Source organism: Rhineura floridana, chromosome 21, assembly GCF_030035675.1.
Source record: "Rhineura floridana isolate rRhiFlo1 chromosome 21, rRhiFlo1.hap2, whole genome shotgun sequence".
NCBI classification, from domain to species: domain Eukaryota; kingdom Metazoa; phylum Chordata; class Lepidosauria; order Squamata; family Rhineuridae; genus Rhineura; species Rhineura floridana.
In genome coordinates, this window is record NC_084500.1 from 54,632 (window position 1) to 81,899 (window position 27,268).

General features: G+C 48.4%; 1 protein-coding gene across 1 annotated transcript in view; it reads right to left on the reverse strand.

Annotated features, from left to right (window-relative positions):
- Window positions 1–963: 963 nt before the first annotated feature.
- LRRC75A (leucine rich repeat containing 75A) overlaps window positions 964–27,268 on the reverse strand; it is a 31,869-nt gene continuing 5,564 nt past the window's right edge. The window contains exons 3-4 of the mRNA XM_061604688.1: window positions 13,710–13,822; window positions 964–3,237 (exon numbers count right to left, since the gene is read on the reverse strand). Coding sequence (XP_061460672.1) covers window positions 2,637–3,237; window positions 13,710–13,822 — 714 coding nt within the window. The 3' untranslated portion in view covers window positions 964–2,636. The remainder of the gene's footprint in view (window positions 3,238–13,709; window positions 13,823–27,268) is intronic.

Consider the following 27,268-nt stretch of genomic DNA (forward strand, 5'->3'; position numbering starts at 1 on the left):
TTAAAGCTTTTTTAAAAAATGTTTTTAATGTTTTGTTTTAATGTATTTTAAGGTCTTTTATGAAGTTTTAAAGTGTTTTTAGTTTGTTTGCCGCCCTGGGCTCCTGCTGGGAGGAAGGGTGGGATATAAATCCAATAACAGAGATAAATAAATAAAGGTGAATGCACCTTTCTGAGGGAAGCCTGTCAAAGTGCCCTAGGCCCTGCTCCAAAATGTGTCAAATTTGCATGTATTTCACCTCCCCCCACCCAGGAGAGCCAGTAGTGAGGAATTGTGGGAGTTGTAGTCCAACCATAGGTTAGTCTTGTGAAAGGCCACAGGCTAGCTGGCTTGCAGTGTAAAAAGAGGGTGATATGCTTCTAGGCCTGTTTGGGGTTCTGATGTGGACCTCTTAACCAAGCTCTTCTCCCTTCCCCCAGCAAGACTGCTGGGGTGGGTGAAGAGGTGCAAACCTAGTGCTTCGATGAGCAGGCCATAAACTCTGCTATCTGGGGAAAAGCAACCACGTAGCATGTTTTCAAAACACAGGCAGAAGCACCAATGATTACAAATGAAGGTCTCAACAGAACAGGCTCTGGTCAGAAGGCACATGCAGCCACCACCTTGTTGCAGCTAAGTGGATCTGGGTCTGGTCAGTGCCTGGATAGAGGTCCTCCTGGGACCCACATGCCTCTGGTTCTGTGATGAAATAAATAGCATATTTCTGGGGCCTGGTTGTGCTAGGCACTCTGCCCACCATCACCAAAACCATGCGCCCCTGGGGTGAAATGCCTGGTGGAAGGAATTGTAACTACTGGCATAGAATTGGTTCAGTTGGGCTCTTTTGTAACACCATGCCCTCATGCCACCTGACTTGCTGATAAACCCTGACCAAGAAGGGTAAAATCTCAAGGGAGGGGGAAACAAGCAACACTCCCCATGCTCTTTGGACCCCTGAAGCTCCCCATATAAGGGACACATTCATTTGCTCACCTTGATTCAGGGTAAACCCTGGCCTTTTGAGGAAAGTTGTTGCCCCTTACAGCATTTCACACAATTCCCTCACAGCAATAGAAGCAACCATTCTGCTCCAAGAGAAACACTCGGCCTCCCCCTAAAACCGTCACTTATGCTGACTGCAGACAAACCCTTCTATTTCAGTAAAAATGTTTATTGTTATTGCTGCTTGACAAAACGGATAAAAACAGTTTCAGCAACATGCAAGCAATGACAAAATCTGAAGCCACGGATTAATACCTCAAAAGGACATGTGGGTATCCCAGCCAATTGAAAATATGAGTGGCGTTTGTGCCACAGGGAAAATCCCATGAGAGACAGCAGCCTGATTTTGTTGGTGTTGGAAGCTGAAGGTGGCTAGAAATAAAATTTTATCCCTTCCTGTTCTGGGGGGTTCTAGCTCAGTGTCAGACGTGGTCACTTCCATCAGTGGCTTTTTTAAGGGGGTTACAGAAATTGCAGCACAATGCACATTGAGAATGGAAAGAGACTACTGACTCGGTCTTGCGGGGTGGCTTACAATGTCCGGGGACAGACTGAAAATCAAAAGCAAATATTCTCAACGTGAAGATTGAGTACCAGGTGGCCTGGCTGCCAGTCCCTTTTCTTTCATATTTATGGTGAGAAAATCACCCACGGTTGAGACCACAGAGCTGAGTTCTGTACACTTAACTCCGCCTCCACATTCTCTTCTGTCACAGTGATGGGACATTCAAAGGAACTGAAGACATCACATGAAGACACTGATAGCTATTTCACACTATAAAGGACATCTGGAACAGTCATTGGCTTGATTTCCCCCTGGTTTTGTCATGAGTGGTTGTGGCAGTTGGCACTGAATCAAAATGGGCACGGCACAACCAGGTTACATTTTTAAGCTCTGTCAGCTTCTCAGAGTGCCCTGCTCTGCCTGAACAGGTTCACTCTATAAACCAGTCCAGAATCTGACACTACTGCAGGTTTTACATCTGGCTCATTCAAATCCTGTGTTGCACTGAAAGTTCAACATGTAAAATTGTGGGGTTATGAGTGGGGGGGGGAACCCACTCACTTCTTGCACAGGTGACGTTAGGCTCAGGACCATTTCTCAGCTCTAGAAAGCAACTTCATTTGAAGACCCATATTTCACTCGATTCAGTGAGGTAACTCCTCTCCCTGTTACACCTCTTCCCCCTTTGACACAGAAATCCTTTCCTAAAACTTTTGCCACAAAACTTTATATTCAACCTGGGAAGTTTTTAAAAAATCTGTAACCACTATGAAGAGTGGAAAATTAGATGAAATCCTGATGAAGAGTTTTGTGTAACTTGAAAGCTGTGCCCAAAAAGACTCCCTCAGTGGTGGTATCATCACCTTTTCATTTTCTCTCTTTGGCACTAAAGCAGGCAGCAATGCTAGTGAAACTCCTCAGCATTAGGTTACAAGATCTTGGACTAAAGGGTTAAGAACACACATCAGTATTGCACGGAGAAGTGCAGCCTGGCCCCCCTCTAATAAATGAAAGTGGTTGGCATCCATCCATCCTTACAAGAGGACCCTCATCGGCTTCCGCCAAGTCTGGCCAAGATCCTTGCCGCTGCCATGGAGGGGGACATGTAGAGCCTTCTGGCCCAAGGAGAGGCACCTGGGCTTCACACGCTTCATGTCTGAAGCAGCCCTGGGGCAGCCTCTTGATCTGCCGACTGGCTTGGCTGCAGCCTAACCTCAATCACTTCTCCTGCCTGTACCTGTTTGGGCCTGGCCGCCTCACCCACACCCCTGACACTTCGGTCCTCATCCCCTGAGGCCAGACCCTCTTGGCTCTCCGGGTCGCTCACCTGGCCCTCACCAAACTCAAGAATGGTTGGTAGGTTGCTTTGGGTGGGGCAGCGTTTCTTAAGGCTGACCAGGAACGGCTGTGGCAGAGAAAAAATGTCCACATTGTTGCCCAGATCAATCCAGGTCATGCTGGGGAAATTCCTGGAGTCTTTCAGTGCCTCTGTCAGGTCCCGGAGGATGGCCTTGGTGAGCCTGTTGCCATTGAGGGAAAGAGTTGCAAGGCGAGGCAGGGCACTGAGGACAGGAAGCAGCTGCAGAAACATCTCGTCCGTGAGGTCCGTGAAGCAGAGCTCCACATTCTCAATGTGCTCCGAGCTCTGCTGGAGATAGGAGATGACCCGGTCCAATTCCTTCATGGTCAGAGGGATGCCAGACAGATCCACTGCATTGTTCTGGGGACTCCCTACCAGGATTGCTTTCAAACTGCAAGAGGACAAGAGAGGGGACCTTGTGAGCCGTCTCCAGCCTATCCACAATCCCCCACCCCTGCCAGCAGCCCTCAGGAAGGATGGCGCTCCAAGCACCTTCAAATTAATGAAAGGAAATGAACAGTCAATGATGCAAACATTTCAGTGGTACATGTAAGAGATGCTCAAAGAGCAGTCAGTTTTGATCATGTGTACTCACCATTTAGCAAACGTTTTGCATCCAAAGCAGTACACACATATTTTTACCTGAGTAACCTGTCCTGCAAGGTAGGAGGTGAAGGGGGGGGGAGAGAGAGACAACCAGGGGCTCCTCACTGTGACTTAAATAAAAGGCACACAGAAACGTGCTTGTCCTTCCTTGCTTGCTCTAAGGGGTAGACCTACAACCACGGGGGAAATTGCAGGGAAGCAGGTTTGGGCTAAACATCTGGAGAGCCACAAATTCCCCGCTCCTGGATTAGAGGAAAGGGTGGATCAAGACTATCTCCAGAGATGGTGGCAGTGGTGACCTTCCTGACAAGCCATACAACCACTCCCTTTTGAGACTATACAACAAAAATGAACTTTTGACCAATGCAGACGATAAAGCTTCAATACCAAGCCAAAGTATTCCCTTAACATCCAGCTTGAAGAGTTCTGATGGACTCAAAGGCTTGCTTACTGTTTTGTGGCATTTTGGTTGGTCATAATAAAGAGATTTTGGAATTTTTCAAAATAAAGTGGTGGTTTAGCCCTTAGCCATGCATGCTGAGCAACATCACCTCTTCCTCTGCTTAGATTTTTTTGTGGGATCCTACCTAAGAACAGCACCCCAGGAGATCACATCCTCCTTGTCCCTGATGCGAAATATGTGGTGGTGCTCTGTCCTTCCCCTGCTACACTGCTAGGAGGTGGGGGCTCTCCTAAGGATTGCTGCCTAGCAGGAATACTGCAGTTCAGGGAGCAGAAAAACTGTCGCCCTCCAGATGCTGATGCATTCTAACTCCCAGCATGGCATGGCCCAAGGACCAGGGATAACGGGAGATGAACTCCCGTAACATCTGGGGGGCTACAGAGGTCCCCATCCCTGATGCCATTGCCTCCTCCCTGGCAAATTCTTCTTTGAGCTTGGGGGGTTGGACTAGATGGCCTTTAAGATCCTTTTCAGCAATGACTTTGATACAGAAACACATTTCTTTCAATAAAAAAAGAAAACCACACCAAAAGACAGTGACCCTCTTAGCAAGTGGGAAGCATCCAGCAGAAGCCCCTCATTGCCCTCATGCTGCTGCAGTGTGTGTGGCAACACGGGGCGAGGCATGGGATTAGGACCTCTCCCACAAGCACAATCTGTCATCCAGCAGTTGTGGGCACTGGATGCTTCCCACGTGGATTTGCTGCCAGCGAGCTCTCTTGCTTTGGCCTTTTAAGCCTACTCCGCTGTACTGTGCAGTTACCACTGCTTTAAGCCGGCCAGAAAGCCAGTCTCTGCCAAGGCTGGGATCGGCTAATCTTATTTCTCCTGCAGAGCCACACGTACGCAGCCACAAAGCCACCTGTGCCCCCTTTGGAAAAGAGCTCAGTGGCTCACACAAGCGGGAGGGCAGCCCTGGTCTCACAACCAGGCCAGAAGCAGCCAGCCAGACCCACAGGTGGAAGGCAGCCAAAAGCAATGCGCTCATCACACAGCTTGCAGTTGAAGCAGAAGACACCCCAAATGCCACTGCTGTAGTCGTCAGCCCACACAGGAACATCCAGAAACTTCCTTCCGAGGCCACAAATGGTGGATGAGACTGAAATCTCCCTGGTCTCCAAAAGGAAGAGAGGCCACAGAGTGGGCAACACCAGAATCTTGAGACCAGCCAGCCACATTTGCCCCCCTTTGATTGGGCAGCATAGTTCACCCAAAACAAGAACCAGTCCAATTGCACCTCGAATCAGCAGTGGGCGGGTGGTGTTAACAGACACATACCTCGGACTCTGCCAGCAGCTCCTGGGCTGGCTTTGCCAATTCCTACTGTGTGAAGCGACACTGACAAAGGCAGAGGCAGCCCGACTCGCCTCCTGTTTTCTTCAAGGGGGCAGGAAAAAGACACAGTTATATGTCTGTTCAGCAGTAACACTGTTCACAATCAGCTTGTGCCATGGATGGGCTCTCAGATCTTGCTCAGTGGCTGCTGGCTTTATTTTATCCTGCACTTTCCATATCCAGCCCAGAGCACAAGACCACCACAGACAACAGAAACAGCCTTCCCTCCGAAATCCGTTTTGCTGTTGTCCATCTGAGCTTTGTGGGGGAAGGGAGAAATTGTGTGCGTTCCGGGGATCCCAATGGGTGCAGCTGATCACCTTTTCAGTCCCTTAAGAATACCAGAAGGGCCGGCTGCTGGGTCAGGCCAAAGGGCAGTGGCCAACAAGATGTATCAGTAGGAAAAGGCCCACAAGCTGGGCCTGGGTGCAAGAGGACACTCCCCTCCTGCAGTTTCCACAAACGGGTATTCGGGGGCCTCCCACCTCCGACTGTGGAGGCAGAGCACAGCCTGGCCATCGAGAGCCTCCTCCTCCTCCTCCTCTGTGAATTTGTATCCATCCAAGTTGGTGGCCACCACTGCCTCTTGTGGGAGCGAGTTCTACAGCTGCACTATGGAACTCTATTAAATGAAGCCAGACAATACCAGAGCGCACCTGTGGCAGAACCAGCCATAAAGGCCAGTTGCTCCAGCCTGCTCAGATTTCCCCCTCTTTCCCAGTCAATGTGCTGCCCCCACCCCAGTGACTGAGGCTGCAGCCAGGAAGGGAGGACGCACAGATCACAGCTGCCTCGTGTCTCTTTGGGGCAATGTGGGATGCAATGTGGGATGCATGTGGCTGGAGCCGAGCCCTTCCCGTGAACTTGAAAGCAGCATCAGGTTCAAGAGGTACATAATTTGTTTCCTGTGATGCTAAATGGCAAGGAAGGGAATGCAAGTCAGATGCCTGGGCTTCCCCAGGCTCAGGGCCTGCCTGTTACGATCTTCCCCATGGCTGGCCAGGAGGCAACCCCACAAACACCCCAAAGAAGTGACTAGTGTGGCTTATGCATCTAAAGAAAATGCAGCGGGCCTGACTGGGAGCGGCAACGTGAATGGCGGTCAGTGAAAAACACAGAAAGGTTGGGGGGGCGGACTACCACAAGCTGGTCAATGGCACAAAGAGCAACAGAGGCCTGGGCTCAAGATGGCATCAGGATCAGCGCCCCCATTCAAGACAATGGAAGCTACTGCAGCCCAGTTGCAACTCAGCACAGTTCGAGTTGCAAAGAGCAGGCGGGGAGTGGGGGCTCTCCCTGTAGAACATCAGCCCACATGAGGAAGGCATAAAACCAAGCTGCTGTCAAGCTTTCATCCTAATGTAGTTCCCCATAATTGAGCAACAGAAAACAACACCTGAGAGACCAAAGCCATTTCTGCCTTTTTTCCAAGGAGCAATACCTCCACTTGGGAGCTGTTAGGCTTCCGATTGCACACTCATGTCTACTGGGACTGTGTTGGCTCTAAACTGCAAATTACCTGATTGTGTTCTTAAGATATAACAACCATTTTCCAAACAAACGATCACAAGGCAGTTGGAGAAACGCAAAAGGGTTTGTGGGGGGAGGGGTCGGACATTTCCTCTTTGCAAAAAGGAATGACCATGGCTGCTCACCATTCTGCCTGGCCCCAGACATGGGCTTCAGTCAACCTGGTTATCAGCTTCCAGAAAGTGGAAATTTGGGACAGGGGCAGAGACCTTTTTTCTCTTCCAGCTTGCAGCTGCCTGACACTTTTCACGGGCCTGATGAGTGGAGCGCCAAGTGAGGCGTCAGGATGGAGATTAAGGCAGCTGCCAGGAATGGACCCCTTCCTCTTGGGCAGCCCATGCTGCCCTGGGATGCAATCTCTGGTTTACCACCATCAGTCTCAGCGCTCTGCAGGTGAGGGCCTCCTGCAGATACCATCTCATCAGGAGGTCTGTTCCGCACAATATAGGAAATGGACCTTTAGCGTGGTGGCACCGACCCTTTGGAATTCCCTCCCCTTAAATATCATCTCTTATCTTTTTGGTCCCTACTGAAGACCTTCCCTTTAAAATAAGCCTTTTAAATAGACTTCTTATCCCAGTCTACGTCTTTGCTGGAATTGCTTTTTAATGTTTTTAAAGCTGCATTTTTTAAAAAAATGTTTTTAAGATGCTTTGTTTTAAGGTGTTTTAAAGTCTTTTGTTAAGATGTTTTTGTTTGCCTCCCTGGGCTCCTTCTTATGAGGAAGGAAGGGATACAAATTCAATAAATAAATAAATAACAAAGCAATAAATGCTACAAATGTCTCTCATGTCAGGTGAAAGATGAAAAAGAACCACTCCATTAAACAACTTACTTTTAAATCAGTTAAAATCTGGCTGAAGACAAGAACACAAACATCCAAGGCACGAAACACCCTGTCCTTTCCCTTCCAAGAACAGCAGGATTTTTCCCCTTGAAGGAAACTTTATTATTTATTTATTTATTTATTTATTTTATTGCATTTATACCCCACCTTTCTTTCCATGATAGAAACCCAAGGCGGCTTCCATATGGTTCCCAGGCGGTCTCCCATCCAGGCACTGACCAGACTTGACCTTGAGATGGCTTCATGTGCCTTCAGACCTTAGCCTGGGACTTCAAAGTGTTTCCAATTTCCCTGACAGCAGGTTGCCGGATGAAGCCCAACAGAAATGAATCTCTAATTCATCTGAGCAAAGGCAGGTTCCCAGGATCACTCAGGGTGGGATTGGGGGAGGGGTGAAGGGAAGGAAGGAGGCCCGGAAGGAGCACCCATCGCCACTGGGGGAGCTCCCCTCCCCACCCAGCTTACCTTGCCCAGAAAGACAGCGTCAGCACTCATGGGAGACAGACAATTCCTAGCCTGCAAGCTCATCTCCCCCGACTCCTACACTCACACAAGAGGGCTGGCTCCTCATTTTTAATCTTCCTGTCAGAGGGAGAGAAGCCTCAGCTTTATGGGGGGGGGGAGTCGGTGACAGCCATTGTAGCAGCTGCATGGAGGGATTAATCTGCTCCCTGCTCGTGTCCGTTTCGGGCTGTGCCTTCCTTACTGGCCCTGTGCAGTTTCTGCATCATTTGATTTTTTTTTTTTTTTTTTAAAGAGAGAGCTCACATTTCTGGGGTACGCATTTTATCCTAAAGCACATACTATCCCTAAATCCCTAAAAATACACACTTTTGTGTGCATTTTAATCTAAAATGTGCATTTCCATATTCTTTTTGAGTCAAGAATTGTACTGCAAAAGAAGTCAGAGAACCACAATATAACTGAGTTCCAATCTAGAAACTAGTCCAAGCAGGTGGGACCGCAAAGACCTCAAGCACCCCAACCCAAGGCTACACGTGTCATGCAGTTACGACACGGAGGACGAGGCAGGCGAGGGATGCTACCACCCCACCTGTGCTCCAACTGCGTCCCTGGCGTGGTGCTGGACAACAGTGGCCCTGAGCAACTTCAGCATCCATGCTCAGGATGCCTCGGGTCTGGCTTGAGATTTCATGGCGAACCACGGGCATGGGCTCAGCACACGGAGTAGGGCACACCCCCAGTTTGGCCTTTGCTCTAAAGGGGGAGGTGCGGCATGGAAGTAGGAGGGTCAGGCACCACCCCTTTGTCCTGGTGAATTTGATCTTGCAGGGACTACCCACCTGCAGGAGTGGGGGCCACCACTGCTAACACCATCATCACCTTATTGGTGTGCCGCCTTACTTCCCCCCCAAAATGCGCTCAAAGCAGCTTACAACAAAGAGAACAAAATATCTTAAAATCAACAACTGCAAGAACAATGTCATAATAAGAACAACAAAACAGCAAATGTAACAGCAAACCAAAACAAATATTCAATAATATAAATGTAACAACTTTATACTTCGTGCCAACAGCACAGAGAAGAGAGGAGTCTGACAGTTTCACTTTGCTCCTAGGAACCACCATCCCATGTTGCCATCTGCCACCTGCCGCCCTTCTGCAACAGCTTCTTTTAAGGCTTCCAAAGGCAGCGGGGGGTGGAAGCACCCCTCCCATGATGGGACTCTCAGTCCTCCTCCTTCTCTGTTCGGATGGTCCGACCTTGGTGGCTAATGGACTCTGATGCATTTCTGTCTGTTATGGGAGATTTCCCAGAGGACAAAGCAAATTATCCTGTGAGGAGCTTGTTTTGATGCAGAACATGGCATGCTGCTGGAGCAACTGATCAGGATGGGTATCAGAGGCATGGCATCACAGTGGTTTCGTTCCCACCTGCATGGCCGATTCCAGAGAGTGGCACTGGGGGATGCTCTTCAGCCCCCTGACATCTGTGCTCTGAAGTTCCACAGGGCACTATTTTGCCCCTAGTCATATTTTCACACGTTCATGAAGCCACTGAGAGGTCATTAGGAGTTCTGGAGCATGGTGTCATCAGTGCACTGACATTGTATTCCTCCAGAATTTCCGAATCAGGGATGGCTGTGCATGGCCACGACCAGTGGCTGGAGCAGTAGCCCATTGGACTAAACTGAGCCCAAATCCTGGGAAGATGGAGCCTCTGGGGGCATGTGGTTGCCGTGTCCACAAGACAGGCCACACACCTCTTCTGGAGGAGGCTGCGCTCCCTCTTAGAGGAGCAGGTACGTAGCTTGCGGGTAGCCCTGGATACATTTTTGTCATTAGAGGCCCAAGTGACCTCAGTGGCTAGGAGTGCCCTTGAGCACCTTCGTCTGGTATGCCAGACTGGGATGGGCTGGCCACTGTGGTCCATACATTGGTAAAACTGAATTGCTGAAATGCACTCTATGTGGGGCTGCCCTCGGGCCCGATGCTAAGGGGTACAGATGGCTGACAGTATATGACGCCTCTGCTAAAACACCTGCATTGGCTGCCCATCTGCTACTGGGCCAGGTTCAAGGTTCTTGCATTAATACAAGTCCTGAACAATTTGAATCCAGGGTACCTGAGGACCACCTGAGCCCTCATATTCCAGCCCAGTCACTGAGATCATCTGGAGGGTGCTGCTAGGTGTCTCCCGTGCTTCAGAGAACCAGCTGGACTCAACACATACGAAATAAAGAAATAAAGAAGCCAGACATTTAGAGTTGCAGAGATTTGGCAGGCCTCATTACGTTCGACTTTCAGGTGTCTCCTGAAGACTTTTTTATGCTGACAGGCCTATCCAGCTGTTAATATTTTTTTAAAGATGAGCCAGTCATTTTTATGACTTGGTATTGTTTCTACATACCTTTTGTTTTATTGTCTTTGTATATTTTGTTTTATATCACCTTGATATTTTATATGGAAGGGTAGTACAGAAGTATGTTTATAAACACAGAAATCAGCTTCACCACACAAAAGCAACAAATCACAAGTCCCCACAGTTTGCCCTCGGAGGTTGGCACAGCAGCCCTAACTCTGCCCTGCACTGCACCATGGGAGATTTATGGGACTCAAGGTGCTTGTAAAGCTGTGTGGGCGCACATGGGGAGGGGAGCCTCTGTTTCCCAACCTGTAGAGGCCTGCCCCTCCCGCCACACGAGAGAGACAGCAACAGTGCTCCTGCGACATCCCTCCCCCACAGTTCCTACACATACACATGCTTATCTGCGTGACCACAGAGACGTCTGCAATCACAGGCGGGGACTGATGCAGCGGACTGGGAGCTGTAAAGGACAGAGCCGAGCCAGACCCGATGGGGAGAACACCCCCAAGCAGAGCTCAGCACATTTTCAATGCCTCAGAAACACCCCCAAAGCCCTTTGAGTACTGACTCTGCTGTTCAAACGCTATGACAGCCAACCAGACATGGGCACCTGCCCCAGGGAGGAAGAGAGAGAAGGTCACCCACTTAGGTGAGCCAAATCTTCCGGGTGAGGAGGCGGTGAAGCAAGGAAGGAGTCCTGGCAGCAGCAAAAGATCCCGTCTCAGGGCTCAATCTTTATTAACCTTTTAAATAATGATAATTATAACATCATCCTCGTTGGGTCCTAACAAGAAATGGAAAGGTGATCTTGGCAAATGGAGGCTTGGCTTTTGATGTTCAGCTCTGCCCACCTGCCTCAAGCTACACTTGTTAGCACAGGTGAACTAGGAACCAACTGAAGCACATCCAGCTGGAACAGTCTGCTTAAGACAGAGCAGCTGTGTCTAGATCCTGCCGAAAAGTGCCCCCTCCTCACCAAAGCGGCTGTTTGGTGGTGGGAGTGAGGGAAAGGGCTAACCCTGACCCCGAAAAGGTGAGAGGCAGCCGGTCGTGAGGCCTTAAAGAAAGAGTTGGGAAAACCTGGGAAACACAGCTTCGGCTTTTCCCTTTTTTTATCACTGACTCTTTTTTCCCAGCAGAAAGATTGCACACTTTGGGTAAGACTGAAAAAAACTACATTTTGTCTTTTGGCATAAGTGGAAATTCTTTTAAGGAGGTTTTGGTCACAAGATGCAGCATGAAGATGTGTTTCATGCAAGACAGGCTGCAGCATGAGAGAACTGCAGGTGAGGTGCTCTCAGACTTCCGCTCGAGAGGGCAGGCAATTACTGAGGCCCCACGGCGTGTAATCAGCTGGCAACTACTGACGTAACTCCATCCCTGGAAGCTGCTACATTATTTGCCGCAGCATTTTCCTTGTGGCAAGGAGCTCCACAGCTTAGCTTTCCTCAGGCTAAGTACAGATGCTTGCACGGGAGGTATTGTGCCCCCCCCCCATTGTGGACAGCTTTTGCTGATCCAGAGGCTCTCTGCTGCATGCTGGGTGGGGCTGATGGCAGCTGTAGTCCAACAACATATGAAGGGCACCAGGTTGCCAAAAGCTGTTCTAAGTGAAGGAGGCTTTTTTAATCCATCTTTTCCCTTCCTCCCCCACATGCCTCCAAGCATTTCTGCTCCCCTCCTGTCCCTTGTGCATTAGGGGAGGCTTAGGCCCAATCTGCACTATACATTCCAAGCAGTATCGTGCTACTTATATCCTGACTGGGGTGCAAATGGGTAGCACTTGCCAGGATCTCTCCTCCACATTGCATCCAACAAGAGACATCTCGGAAGCCTCCGTTTCGCCACAGCCTTGGCACACACACACCCTGTCTGCAAACAGACAAGGTGCCTAACAGGCTTTCTGGTCCAGGAAAGGGCCTTCACACTTGAGCTATTTACTCACATCTCTGATACAGAACAATCCAATCAAGCCTGTTAGAAGTCAGGAACACACACACTGATGAAACTGCTAATTAAAAACAAGACTGATAATTAAAAACATTCAACCCAACCCTTTAATTTATGCTTCAGAGAGTTCCCTGGGTCTTTGGTCTTCAGAAACGCTCTTTACAGCCACAGCAGAGTAACCATAATGACATCCAACCCAGCTCGAGGCGGTTTCCCCCCCTCCCCATCTCCAGGAAGGACAAGGCTCTGCTGGGTGGCCAAACAAAATTTATTAATTCAGGCTGTGCCTCAAGGCTGCTCTAAGCTTGGTGGGTGGGGGAAGAGTGCCTGAAGGACCTGCTCTGCTAGTGGACGCCATCCACCAGCAAGGACCTCGTGGCCCAGGCTCAGATTCAAACTGGAGGAGAGGGGGGCATCCACGTGGGGGAGGGGGAAGGAAGGAGGTGGTGGTGGCCCACAGCAGAGAGGGTACAGCTGGCCAGGGCTGTGACACGGCTCCTCCAAGATGCAGCCCGTGGCAGGGTCATGCACAGCCTGTCCTTGCGCCCTTCTCCGTCTGGAATCAGAGCCTCCGGGTCCCAGTCCAATGGCCCTGCTGGCTCTTGGCTGTTGCCCAGGGTTCCTCCAGCCACACTGGGGCAGACCCCACTGCTAAGGGAGCCTCACCTCACGTGCCCCAACAAGGCTGCCCCAGGCAGCACCGGGAGGCTGTGGAGGTGGGGAGGGGGGCACTGTCGGATGCCACAGACCCAAATCCCAGGGGCTCCTGGCTTCCTCAACTCCAACCCCCTCCGACCTGGACTCCCTCATCCTGACGGAGTGGGGGTGGCGGAGCGTCTTTACATAAGCAGCACACAAACATTTGCTCACAGAGCACAGCCTCTGTCAACAAGTCTTTTCAGGCTGCAACATTAGATGTCTCAAGGACTTTGCAGTTAGAAACAGAGAAAGCTACTTAATCCAGACTCAGGCACTTGCTCCATATAGGCTCACGGCTGCCCACACTGAACGGCAACCACTGCCCAGGGATTCAGGCAGGGAGCTCTTTCCAACCCTATCCAGAGATGCTGTTGGGGACTGACCCTGAACCTGCCTGTGTGTGTGCAAAACAGGTGCTCTACCGGTGAGCTACAGCCCTTCTCCTCTACTCTACTGGAGACCTGTGCTGGAGATGTGGCTGCACAAGCAGCGGGGCACCTCCTCTGCCCAAAGTCTGGCCATCCCAGTCAGTGTCCACAACACACCTCCAAGCCCGGAAAAGGAGCCAGCCACCCACCCACCCGGCCTTCCGCTCTCACTCACCAAGCCTGCGGCTTCCTCTTCATGATGCCCTGCCGTCGCCACTGTGAGTGGGGGCTCAGGTGGTAGGTCAGCTGCCGGCAGAGCTTCTCCATGGCCCCCAGAGAATCTCCCTCCTGCAACAGGAAGGGAGGGAGGAAGGGAAGGAGGAGTGTGGGTCATTCAGGCAGACACAAGCCAAGGACAGGTCAGACACCAGGAGGCTGCCCTCAGCGAATGAGGAGGCAGGAGGGAGGGCCAGCAGCCCAAACAGGCCTTGGCTGCTGGCACCCAGCGGCCAGAAGGAGATGAACTTGGCAAGTCCCCCCTCCCCATCCCCCTCCCCCACAGGGACGAGCATCACTTTTCTCCAGGCTGGCCAGAAACCCCTCAGTGTCAGTTTCGTATTTTTGGCTTCAAACACAAATGCATTGGAAGGCTCTCCTAAGTGCCGGGTGGGGAATATCTGCAGCCCTCCAGATCCTCCTGACCAGCAACCTCTCGAGGGCTAGTCTAGGCAAATGTGGCAGGTCCAACTAAGGACCTACCTACCCACCCCTCCTCCAAGGGGAACCTGTACAAAGCAGGGCATGGTCCTCAGCCCTCCTGGGCAGCCAAACCCTCCCGTCACTGCCTTGAGGGGACACAGGCAGCTGGGCCCTCAGTCTATTGCAGTCAAGGAGCAGAGTACAATGGGCACAATATGAGGGCAATCAGGAGTACAACAGGGCAAGACTAACTGTTCTATGTCACCCGGAGAAGGCAGCATTCTGAGAAGATGGAACTCTGCAAAATATAAACACAATGAATATGAACCTGGGCTGCTTCTCTAGCTCAGTCCCACCACCAGAAAGCCAATGGGGGGGGAAGTGTCCAGCCCAGTTCATTTCAGCCCTTTGGGAAGCCTACTGGAATATTTCCAACTAAGCTCCCAGCATCTCCGCCGTCTGGACTCTTGAGCTTTGCCCTCCCATCAGGTTCAGGGACTCTGCTGCAGATCAGCTTGCATGACATGCGGCAGCTGGAGGAGGTCTCCAGCCTGCAGCCTCAGCACTGAGTCAGGAGGTACCATTTCTGGCCTTGCTGTCTCCCTTTGGCAGGGCAGCAATGTTGTTGCCATGACAGCATGGATCAGATTCTGCCGGGGCAATGGCCCACTGGAAAGGTGAAGACTCGTGCGCTCGACAGGAACTGGCGCCAACCCTCGGAAGGCCGGCTTCTGCTCCCCAAGCCTGCGCTGACTCAGGCAGTCAGGCACTGCTGAAAACTCTTCCAACCTCACTGCCAGTTTAGCACCTTCATACAGCCATAGTGGAGGAACCAAACCCATGGAAAAGCATAAATGAAGGGCACAGCCCACTGGCACCCGGGGGAAGGTCCGCCGCTCACTTGGGAGTGCCTCAGCCTTGTATGCAGAAGGTCCCAGGATCAAGCCCCGGCTGCGTCTCCAGGTAGGACTGGGAGACTCCCATCAGAATCCCTAGAGAGCTGCTGCCAGTCAGTGGAGACAGTGCTGAGCTAGATGGAACAATGCTCTGGCTCCGTATATGGCAGCTTCCTCTGGTCCAGGGCCACAAAGAGGCACGGGGGGGGGGAAGAGCAGCTGTCCTTCTGCAACTGCACATCACATGCTCAACCTGCCCCATCACAAACCAAACAGCCTCATCTGAGAAGACGGACACAGCCAGTCTCAACATGCCTACAGCGAGCAGCTCAACCTGCCACCAATAGCAGGATCTCACCCCTCCTGCTGTGCTGCAGAGGCCACTGGCCCAACATTCGATCTCCTGTTCCTTGGGAAAGCGGAGCTGGAGGATGCGAAATCCAGGACATCACGTGCTGCCAGAAAGGTGCCCACCCTGTTGCCATCACTCCCAACAAGTGAGAGGCAGTGGAGGGGGCAACACAAGGCAAAGAGCACCCGGGGGAGGCACTTCCCCCATCCCCACAGCCCGTCGGACAGCACTGGCCTTCTCTACCGACAGGCAGCCACCTAGGCCTGGCCCCATCTTTTCAAGGGGGGGGTTGTCTGAACAACTGCTACGCAAACAGCCAAGGAGGTGTCTGGATTAACAGCGAGGAGAGCGGCTGCCCCTCTCAGGCTGCCAGGACATGCCCTTTCCCCAGCCGTGGCCCATCCAAGCCATGTCCATTTCTGCTGCTTGAGAGCTGGAAGCCACCTCCTTCCACGGACACACGCACATCCTCCCCCCCCCGACAACACTGTCCTCGCTTCAGGCACTGCCAGTGTGCAACCCCGAAAGTAGGAAAGGCGGGTTGCACTGGAAGAAGGGGAGAGGGTCTCCTTCCCAGGAGGAAAAAGGTGGGAGACAAGGAGAGGCTGTGTTTAGGAGCGCATTTCCTCAGCAGCCAGGCAGTTTATGACACATCCTTTCAAAAGGCACCATTCCAGCACCTCCAAGAGGGCAGCCGTGGGACTGAGGGGCAAGGCAAGCATCAGGAACGTGCACAAAGGCCCAGCTGGCAAGATAAACTGGCATGGTAAAAGCTAGCAAAGGAGGCCATGGCTGTAGAATGTTGGCAAAGGCAGTGCCTGGCACAGAGCAAACTTCCCGTGGCACCCATCGCACAAGGGCAGCGGGTGTGCGCTCGCCAAATCCATGGCTCAGGCTTGTTCTATTCATTGCCCCCATTTCAGTCGCTGCTGTCAAAAATCTTTGCCCTCCAAAAGCAACTGGAAGAGCTGAGCTTGGTCTGCCAAGCGCTAATTCTTCTTCTCCAGCCATTACAAATGTAATTGAGGGCATGTTGATCAACTTTCAGCCCAGGTGAGCACAAGTGCGCACCTATGCAGGCACACACGCACAGCACCAATCTGTCCACTTGCACAGCAGAACTCAGCTCCTTAGACATTAAAACGGCCTTCCTGCCCCCTCATCTTCCTCAGTGAGAATTCAGAGAGAGCGCCTGCGGTGGAATATTTGCAGAGTATGCAGCAGAGGCCATCTGGAGAAGTGCCAGGCCGGCGCCCCCAGCTTGGCTCAGCACCGCACCTTCCTCTGGAGCTGCCACAACTAAAGAAGGTGTTAGAGGTGGAATTTCAGTCAATGATGCTCCAGGCCCCACTCCAGTTGGGGTCGGGAGAAGTTGTGGGGAACCCTTGGCTTGTCAATGTGTATTGAGTTTGTCCCTCACCCACCCACTTCTCTACAACCGGAAAACAACTAACTGCTCTATTCGGGTCAACACCCCCCTCCACCCCTGCTGAATTCCAGCATGAATTTTTTATCAACCTACGTGAAATATTCATGGTGACCTATTTTACACAGCAAGACACGGAGCATGTGCAGGTAGGGCGCTGTGGATCTTTCCCCTTGCTTAGGAGTTTAGGGTTTGGAGAAAGGAGAGAAAGCTTTTGAAGGACATGGCACATGAGGCCAGAACAGCCCCAAAGGGTTCCTGGGGGCCCATATGCCAACCAGCCACTAAGCCCAGAAGCCACGCCGGGGGCAACCACGCAGAGGCAATGGCCACTCTGTCCCACCTGCCTATCCAAATAAAGTCACATCCACTCAAGCAGGTGTCAACAGGCACAGCCTGGTTGGTTACATTTTGGCACAATCTCCTGGTGGGAAAATCACCGAAGGGAGGGAGGGGCGGGGGGAAACTTTGGACCAACTCTTCATTGGGGTGCATTCTGCAGCTTCACTCACCTCAGAGACCTGGAGGTTCATTAGTGGCTTATTGGCACACACACACACAAAAGGTTCTTTAGAAATTCGGTCATCTCCTCCGGTCCCCCACCCCCTCCCCAAACAAAAGAAACCAGCTACACGTTGAGGAGTTTGTGTGGGGCGATGCTGAGGGAAGTGTGGCACCAAGACATGACGGGGATTTTCTTGAGTGAGTCACTATCCCTCATAGCTTGGAGATGTGAAGGCCTGGGAAAAAACTGGAAAAGTTTAGGGGGCGAAATGGTCCCCCCCAAAAAAAAGCTTGTTATTCTGAAACTGACAAATTTTGGAACTATGGCATGTAATGGGGTACAAAAGCTTGTTTCAATCCTCGCAAGCCTTCAAGTTTTAGAAGTCTGTGATAAACATGAAGAACAAATATGAAGAGGAAGAAGAATCAGAAATGGCAAGTAACAGTTCAGAAACTGCAACTGATTAAAGTCGTATTCACAGAGACTTCGCTTTCCTCCCCTCCCGCCTCTTTGTCTCAGCGCTATTTATGGAAATGAGTGCTTTATGTCTGCTTGACACTGTGGAGGACATAAGAGTTTACAGAATACATCATAACATTATTTTCTTTTTTACATCATAATTTTATTGTCTTTTTATTTTTTTACCCAACAGTTCAGCAACCTGGAGTGCCATTTGGAACAAAACAATTTAAAAAGTAAATTCAATGTGTAATTATTCTGAATAAACTGTACTTTTAATATACCAAACGTGGTAATTTAATGGCAAACCCAAGTTATGCATAATACATTTTATGTTCATAAAGTAACAAAGTGACTTTCAATCTGTAAAGGACACTAAAAAATAAGTATTGCATATTTTCATTTTTTCCTCAAATTTGTTTTCCCCGTGGCTTTAAAATTTCCAGAAATTTTACATCTAAAGTCCTGCAACCTAAACATACCTAACAGGGTTGTCTGGAGACTGAACTGCCATGCAGCACTAACTGACAGAGAAATGGATAAATCGCACATGGCAGGCAGCACTGTGGAGATCTACAAGGACCACTCACTTGATCTGCAATGCACCCCTAACCCTTAAGCAAAAAAACGGCCATGGTGGCTAAGATTTGTCACAATGACTTCACAGCCAACAGACTGTGTGGTAGAATCCACTGGCTCAACTCAGGCAGCTCCTGTTGGCAGCTCTAGGGTGGCGATGTCCCCTTTGAAGCATATCCTAAGATGGAAGATGGACATCCAAGCTAGCTCTATACAAGATGGATTCCTCCAGATATTGTTTAATTTCCCCCAAAGTGAAGAAAGAAGTTGGCCAGGAGGGTCCAATTGGGGCATCCTAGCTGGCTGCCTTGGCCGTTCTTTCCTGACACATTTGGAGATGCTTCAAGTTGGAATCATGCAGAATAGCCCTTCTCTGAAAGGGACACCAAGATCAGTCTGAGCACGTTGTTCTAATTGGGAGAACAAAACGCAGGGAACTGTGCTGCAGACGCACATGACATGCTTAGCCACTCCCACGGTGCACAGAAGCAACCACCCTGGAGTTTGCCAGACAGTGCAGCATTTCCACAGCTGGCCACAGATCAAGGGCAGGCTACACCCATGCAACTTATGTAATAAAGCATCTCCCTGCTACGTGAAACCCATTGCCAATTGTTCTTCCTCAATGCTCTGACCTTAATGCATGAGTTATCTCATGCATGTCAGATTCCAAAACTGTTGACACCAGCTTTCAATCGTATCAAGACCCATCATTTCCCAATGTTTAAGTGACTGCAGAACATTTCAGGGCAGTAGAATTCTGGAGTAACTCCTGGCGAGTGCAAGAGGATCCCGCGTCCCTGGGCAAGAATATATGCAGAAAGAGAGAGAGAGATCTTGGTGCACCTTCATCAAGGATGCCACTTTGGCTTTGTGACTTAAGGACACTCCCAGCACTTTATCATTCCCTTCTTGCTCACAGGCCAAGCACGCAGCTCATTCTGAAAGCAGACCAGAATGGCAAAGATGCCTGTTCGGGGGAGGGGCAGGAGCAATCTGCTTCAGACTAATTATGGGCTTGGCAATCAGCTACAATCCAGCCTGGAGAAACTGCAGGAGACTCTGTGTTCCTTTCCTGCAACTTCTTTTTGGAGATGTGCAGGAGGATGCCTTGGCCCAGTTTGTCACCAGTACACAACAGGGTGGCATCACGTACCACCACAAGAAGCATCCGCACAAACATCTCCTTGAGTTGTAGGAGAGGCTAAAGGAAACCCCAACCCAGAGAAAGGCTAATTGGCAATGCAGACCTGAGAGAAGAAGAAGAAGAGAGAGAGAGAGAGAGAGAGAGAGAGAATGTACAGACATAATTACTGTCTACCCAAAGCAAAGCAAACAGGTCCCTAGATTTGCTGTCCAGGGGCCAAACCATGTGGAAAACTGTAGAAGTGCCCAGAGAGCTTTGGCTATGGGGTGGTATACAAATGTAATAATAATAATAATAATTAATAACCCAGGAAGGTGGCTGCTCCCACCAAGAAGTACTGGCATTTATTATTGATTAATTGCATTAGTTGCTCCTTTCACAGAAGTGACCCAAAGCAACTTGCAAAAATAAGCACTGGCAACAGCCCTGCTGAAAACTTGTAGATCACCCCAAGTGTCAAAGCAACACAGAGCAAGAAAGAACAGATGGAGGAATTCATAACAACGATGGGAATCCAAGACAGGGATCTCTTTCTTCTGTACACGCATTCCAAGCTCATTTTCACCATCATAATAGGAAGACGCTTGTTCAGAAAGTTTAATTAAAAGCCATTTAAAAATCTGGCTTTCCACCACCCCAACCACCCACAGCTGGGCTGTGCAACAAGCCCCATCCCCAAAACACTGAGGAGGCAAGGAGAACAGAAACAGACCGTGCCCCAATTCTAAAAATCAGATGTAAACAAGAAGAATCTGGGGCATAATCCAAAGTGTGCATGGATGGACTAACACAGACTCCATGAAACTGTTTTTAAAAACCCAGCTCCACTGCATGTGGCACATCTTTCCTTCCCATTTTGTGGGAAAACCCTGCTCTGGAGAGCTTCTGATATCTCAAGCACTTAACCTGCAGGTTAAGTAGCCTCACTCACACAACTGCATTCACACACAAATCCAACTGCAGAAATAAAAACACAGCATTTGTTTTGGCCTCTAGTGTCTATCTGAATGCAGTAAACAATGTACCATGACATTTGCCAAAAAAACAACACCACCCTATTGTTAACTTGAAGGAATTTTAAACTTGAAGGCATTCTATTTGTTTATCCAGTTATAAACGAGCATATTTTAACGATTACGCACCAAGTCTGTCTTTCAAGAAAATAAAGATTTTTCAGCAGTTAAGCTGGATCACTTGCTGCAGCCACCAACATGCCCCCACTTTCTGAAAAGCATAAACTCCCCCACCCCGCCAGACTCCCCAAGCATCTAGGGAAAGCTCTCCCTTTCCTCAGCACCTACTCCTCTGGAGAACCATCACCACTCCTCATATGTAGAAAAACAAGATTTGCCCCAGAGGGAGAAGAATCAATAAATTTCCTACCTATTCAGTAACTCACATCCCTCAGTTACATTATTAAATGAACTCAAGTGGCAATTACTCTTGCAAAGCATCAATAAAACATTGCCGTGGCAGTCACTAAGAAGCCAATTGCTTATTTCCTGAAGAAACAGCAGCCCCATTTTCATCACTTTCTGTGGACACTATCTCACCTTGGATAAGAAACTTCTACTTGATTCAGACTCTGAAAACATTAATACTTTTTTTAAAGGGTCCTCTTGACTGAAAGGCAGCCATCCCACCCACAAGCAACACACAGAACCAGCCTGCAAGGTTGGGATCCTGCAGTTGCTCTTGAGGGCAGCAGCTGGTCGACCAAGGATTCACCTCAGCATGTCTCAGCGGTGCTAGGCTAGCAAATTCAAGCTCATCTATGGTAGGCTTTTGGACTCCAACCTGCGCCCCTCCAGCCCCAGCCAGCATGGGCAACTGTCAGGGGTGATGAAACTGTAGCCCAGCACCGCCCAGGTTGGGGAAAGGTGATCTGTACTTGCAGCTGAGAATTTTGGGGGGGGGAAATTTGGAAATGGAATGTGCATGTATGTTGGTGAGAAGTATGAAACCATTTTTATCCAAGTCCTACTCAGAAGAGACCCACAGAAATTAATGACCCTAAGTCATGTCCATTAACTTCAGCGGATCAAATCTGAGTAGGACCAGTGTCAAACACCACCCTAAGGCATGTGAACAGCACATTTTGTGTGTGTGTGTTTTGAAATGGTTCCTGCAGACCAGTTCAACCTCTCCTCCCTGCACATTGGACCTCTATGTTCTCTCCCTGGGAAGGGGGCTCGAATCTACCCAGGGTCCAGGAAATTGTCTGCAGTCTCAGGGCTTCATTCCAACCACACCATTTGCTGCATATTTGGAATGTTTCCCTACACTGGCCAAAGAGGAGAGTCCTCTGAGCACATGCAGAGTGTTTCCTCCACAGCAGCAATAAGGGTGGGGGAGGCCTTCCATGGCAGAGACTGTGGCTTCTAGGAAGGCAAGAAATGAACACGCACCAACATTGAGAAGGGAAAGCCAAGAATGAGGGAGCCCCAAACGCGGCATTCAAGCACTACGAGTGAGGCTGGGAAAAGCCACAGCCTCTCTACACTCCCCATCAGAAGAGCAAAAAAGTGCCTCTTCCCGTCAGCTGGGGCTGCACAGAGGAACTCTAGTGGACCCTGTGAAAATCTCTCACAACAAGGCCTGATACCATTACTGGAAAGGGATGAGCAGCAGCCGATACTGAGAGAGAGAGATGCGAGAGGAGGACGCATCCAGGAGGCAAATGCCAGCACGAGGTTGGCAATGGCAGATAGCAGTTGGCTTCTGCCAACCACATTAAGCACCGTGCTCTGCTCCAGAGGAGGCCTGAACATTGGGGGGGTGAAGAGGCACCCCTCAGTCACAGCCCCAAATGGGTAGCTTGGCTGGGAGGCTCTGCTGGATGTTTTACTATTAATGGGTCTGTAAAATAAAATGCTACTGCAATGTGGAGTAGGAGGACGCTGGCCAGAAATGCCGGAGTCAGACTGAAGCAAATGCCCGCCCGCACCCCCAGCTCCTCTGCCTGCAACCAGCCTGCGTCTCCTTGGTCAGCCCAACCTTGGAACTGGCCTCTGCTGAGGTCTTTCTTCTGAATGCGAAGGGGAGCCATTGAATCCATAATTTCAGTCATGATGTTGTTCCAAGAGGAGATCAAAGTGTCGATTGGAGTTCCAGCAGGGGGGCATGAATATTCCTTAAACTTTGATGCGAATAGGTCGGGATCTAACAATCTCTTAGGGCGATATAATTTAGTTGAAGTTCTAGTTTTGGGGGGTACAGGTGACACAAGAAGGTTAAAGCTAATTAAATAATGGTCAGACCATGATAGTGGGGTAGAGGTTATATTCTCTATTCGGAAATCAGAAGTACCTGTTTCTGGTAGGAAGACAAGATCTAAGATATGGCCTGCAATATGTGTTGGGGTTGAAATTAACTGTTGCAACCCCAATGTAGACATTGAGGATAGAAAGTCAAGAGCGTTACTTGAGGCAGAGGATTCTATGTGAATATTGAAGTCTCCCAAAATTAAGAGTTTAGGAGAATCCAATAGTAAACCTGCAATTAGATTGGATAAATCAAACAAGAAGCGGCTTGGTGAATTGGGAGGACGATAAATCACAAGAATCACAATGTGATTATGATGACCAAGTTTCAGACAAAGAGATTCAAAACCAGGGGAAGGCTGGAGGAAAATTCTAGATAAGGGAATAGATTTACGGTATATAAGCGCTACTCCACCACCACGGTAATCCAACCTAGGTTGGTGGTAGACAGCGTAATCAGGCGGGCATATACCAACTAAATTGGCTCCACCTAAATTGTTAAGCCAGGTTTCTGTTATGCAGACAATATCAGCCTGTTCATCTAGGATAAGATCATAGATTATTGAAGTCTTATTATTGACTGATCTGGCATTAAAGAGTAATATTGAGTAATCAATGTGTGTCTTTTTTCTGGAGTAAGCTGTCCCTTTTGTTGATTAACTCGAGTAGGGGTTACTAGGCAACGTGAAACAATGATATCTTTAGAAGATTTGGCGATGTTTAGTCTTTTGTATTTCCCTTTGCCTAGCAGTGTTGGGATAGGCCTAACGTCAGGACTCCTTTGACGGTATATATAGGGCGAGGTGGGTACTAACGTTATGAAGGGGTCAGAATTTGTTACACTAAAATCGGCAGTCTCTTTTGCAAATAGGCCTGGGTAATTTGCTATATGGGGATGATGGTTGACCCTTCTCTCAGGTGATTTAGTAGTTGAAAAGGAGTTCGCAAGTATTGATGAAGATTGTCAAATTAGTTCTGGTGCCTCATGTACTATTGCATCGCAAAGCATACTGGGTCTGCAGACATTTGAATAGTAAGGTGGACGTTCATTTAGAGTGGTATTAGAAGGGAGTACTTGAATTATGGGTGATGAGCCCAGTTCTGAGCCTTCCAAGAATCTGGAGCTTGTCCTTTTTGCTCTGAGGTTGGTTAATAGGTTTTGCATTTTATTAATAACTTCACTCTGTTCAGCATCTGTGAAAGTATGGAAGCTATTTATTAATTCTTCCCTTCACATGTAAAGTCAAAAGGGGCTTCTTAAATAGCTTCAGTATTTACCAGATTAGGAGAGGACGGCAGCGAAGTGGTATTGGAGACTAAGGTGTTGAAAGTTTCAGGTTTTTGTTTTTCTTGTGAGGAGGGGGTTGGAAGAGTTAAGTTGTAATTCTGCACAATCGAACTTGTTTGTAAAAGAGGGCTGTTTGAGTTTAGCAGATTGATGGAGGGAAGCCGGTCTGGAGGTGGATCCAAGTTTCCAGATTTTAGCAGATTCTTTCTTTTGTTTAGTGGGGAATTTCCACTCCCATTTGATGGGGTTATTATATTCGTTGATAGTATTCTCTTTGTGAACAGAGGAGCAGGTTTAGCTAGATTGGAGAAATGTCTGTGGATGGAAATTCTGTAATGTAATTTCCAAGAAGTAATTTATTTGCAATTATTCGAGCTGTTACAGCAGATGATTTAAAGGTGAGTAAGACAGATGTTTTTAAGGAGGGGTTGTAGAGGAATTCCACCTTTATAATGTCGTCAGGCCATAAAGCCATTAGGCCTAATGACTGGAGTGTATAATAAACTCTGTATTTCCAAGTAGCTACTTTTCCTCTGTATCTTTGAAAAGGGAGGTTCAGTAGTACAAGCTTATTTGAGTCATATTTAAGGCACCAGCTTTCCTTTGGATTTTCTTGTTGTAAGTTCTTATTAATAATGGCAGTTTTTTCTTCATCAATCTTCGGGTCAGAACGTGTACGCGTTTTTAAGATATTTGAGTTTGAGTTTGTCTTGTTTTGAAGTGAAGTATCATCATGGGTTTTTGGGGGTGTTCTCGCTGTGTGTGAGACTGAGGATCTTAACGCTGGAGTCAGTGAATTCTTTGTTTGTAATTTCGGTGGTTGTTGGACAGCAAGCAGTTGAAAAAGCTTCTGGAAGTTCATTTTTTTACTTCTTGGTGGTTTAAATTTTTTTATATTTGCAGATTTTTTCCTTTTAGGAGCAGTCCGAGTTTTCTTTGAGTTTGTAATCTTCGATATGATTGTTTTGTGTGAGGATGAGGTATAATTTAGAAATGATTTTAGTTTAGTTAGTTCTGCCAGAAACAATCTTAACAAGTTGTTAGTTTCTTCTAGGAAAGATTTGATGTTTTCCGTTTCTTTGGTCGCAATCGCTAATTGTAGCTGCAGACATTTTTGGCCTGTTAAAAGCAGTTTTTGGCCAATTAATTCCAGTTCTTTCTTTTCAATATCCTCCATAGGGCAGACAGGGGATAATTGGGGTTGAATAAGTAAAGGAGTTAAACTGTCCGTGTCTGTAATATGCGAAATGGCTGGAGCAATTGGGGGGCTAGTAAATCCCTATCCATGAGGGAAGGAGGAAATGGAGTCTCATCGTCATAAGGTGTATGGATAGAAGGATTTATTTGTTCAAGAAAGGAGTCTTTGTCTGCTTTCTTTTTCAGTCTTTGTGGAATTACCTGAGTCTCTAAGGCCTCTAGAGTTTCATTTAGAGGGCAATCTGTTTCAATGGGTATATCTAATTGAGTATTTTGTTCATGGTATCGTTTTCGCGTTAGAACCATATTAAAGAAACTGAAAAAATTTATGACTCACTCTGCACTCTGCACTCTTCAGTTTCCAGTTTCCCGTCTCCAGTCTCCAGTTTTCGAGGGGATCGATTATTATAGTTCCAGTTATATACTCTCGGGCTCTAATACAAGCTTAAGATATGGAATGGATGAATGGATGAATAGGAAGCTTCTCCAGAACAGCTTTTCAGTCTATTCAGTCTTAGTTGAGTAGATGTGGTAAAAATAGAAGCACCTTCGCCCGTTAAAAATTACAAGATCTAAATCAGTCCCCTGGTTCTCCAAAGAATTGCTAGAAATGAAGCGTACCTATCAAAAGTTAGAACGCCGATGGCAAAAAACTAGGAGTCCATCCGACCGAGCTCAAACCAAGTAATTTGTGAAAACCTATACTTTGGCCAGACACGGTGCCCAAAAAGCATACTATTCAACTGCAATCAATTCAGCCGGAAATCAACCAAAACAACTTTTTCAGATAGTTAACAGCCTCCTCCGTCCTAAACAGCCGGTTTCTGATATAGTCCACTCTCAATCCCGTTGCCAGGAGTTTGCTACATTCTTTGAAACTAAGGTAGATCAGATTCGCTCCACCTTGGACTCTATTAAAATGGCAGAACATTATGATATTCTATCAGAAATTGATGTAGCTAAATTGGCAGAATCCAGTGACACTCCATCTGAAACTGTTCTTCCATCCCAATTTACGAACTTTCAACCTATCTCACCGGTTGATATTCCCCAACTTCTCACTAGAATGAGACCGACAAATTGCTCACTTGATGTCTGCCCTTCATGGCTTATAAAAACATCAAAAGCTGAACTTGCGAACTGGCTCTGTGTGATAATCAATGCCTCACTTCAACAAGGCCATGTTCCCCAGACATTGAAAGAAGCAATTGTAGTTCCATTATTGAAGAAGCCTTCCCTTGACCCCACACTTCTTACCAATTTCCGTCCAGTATCTAACTTATCTTTCCTCAGTAAAGTTATTGAACGAGCTGTAGCCACACAACTGCAAACATTTATAGATACTAATGATTGTTTTGACTCCTTCCAATCAGGTTTTCGGCCAAAACATGGGACCGAAACAGTGCTAACAGCACTGGTAGATGATCTACGACTTGAATTGGATAGAGGAAATCTAACTTATTTAATTTTGTTAGATCTGTCAGCCGCATTCGACACTATCGATCATACCATTCTCCTAGACCGCCTCTTTAGTATGGGATGCCGAGGAACAGTACTACAATGGCTCCACTCCTTTTTGGAGGTCAGACTACAAAGAGTTGTCCTTGAAAATTTCTCATCCAAGGTTTGGCCAGTACGATATGGTGTCCCCCAAGGCTCCGTATTATCCCCAATGTTATTCAATATTTATATGGAGCCCCTAGGAAGGATTATCCGTGAATTCGGAATACACTACCATCAATACGCAGATGACACCCAACTCTACTACTCTTTCCCTCCAGATGCCGTAGAGGCGGTTCGTCCCTTAAACCAATGCCTGGTTGCCATACAAAACTGGACTAATAGGAATAAACTAAAACTTAATCCAGAAAAGACAGAGGTTCTGTTAATTGGACAAAAACCGTCCCATGAAATCAAAAACCTACTTACCTTAGACGGGGTCTCACTCCCTTTGAAATCCCAAGTTCGGAGTTTGGGCATTAT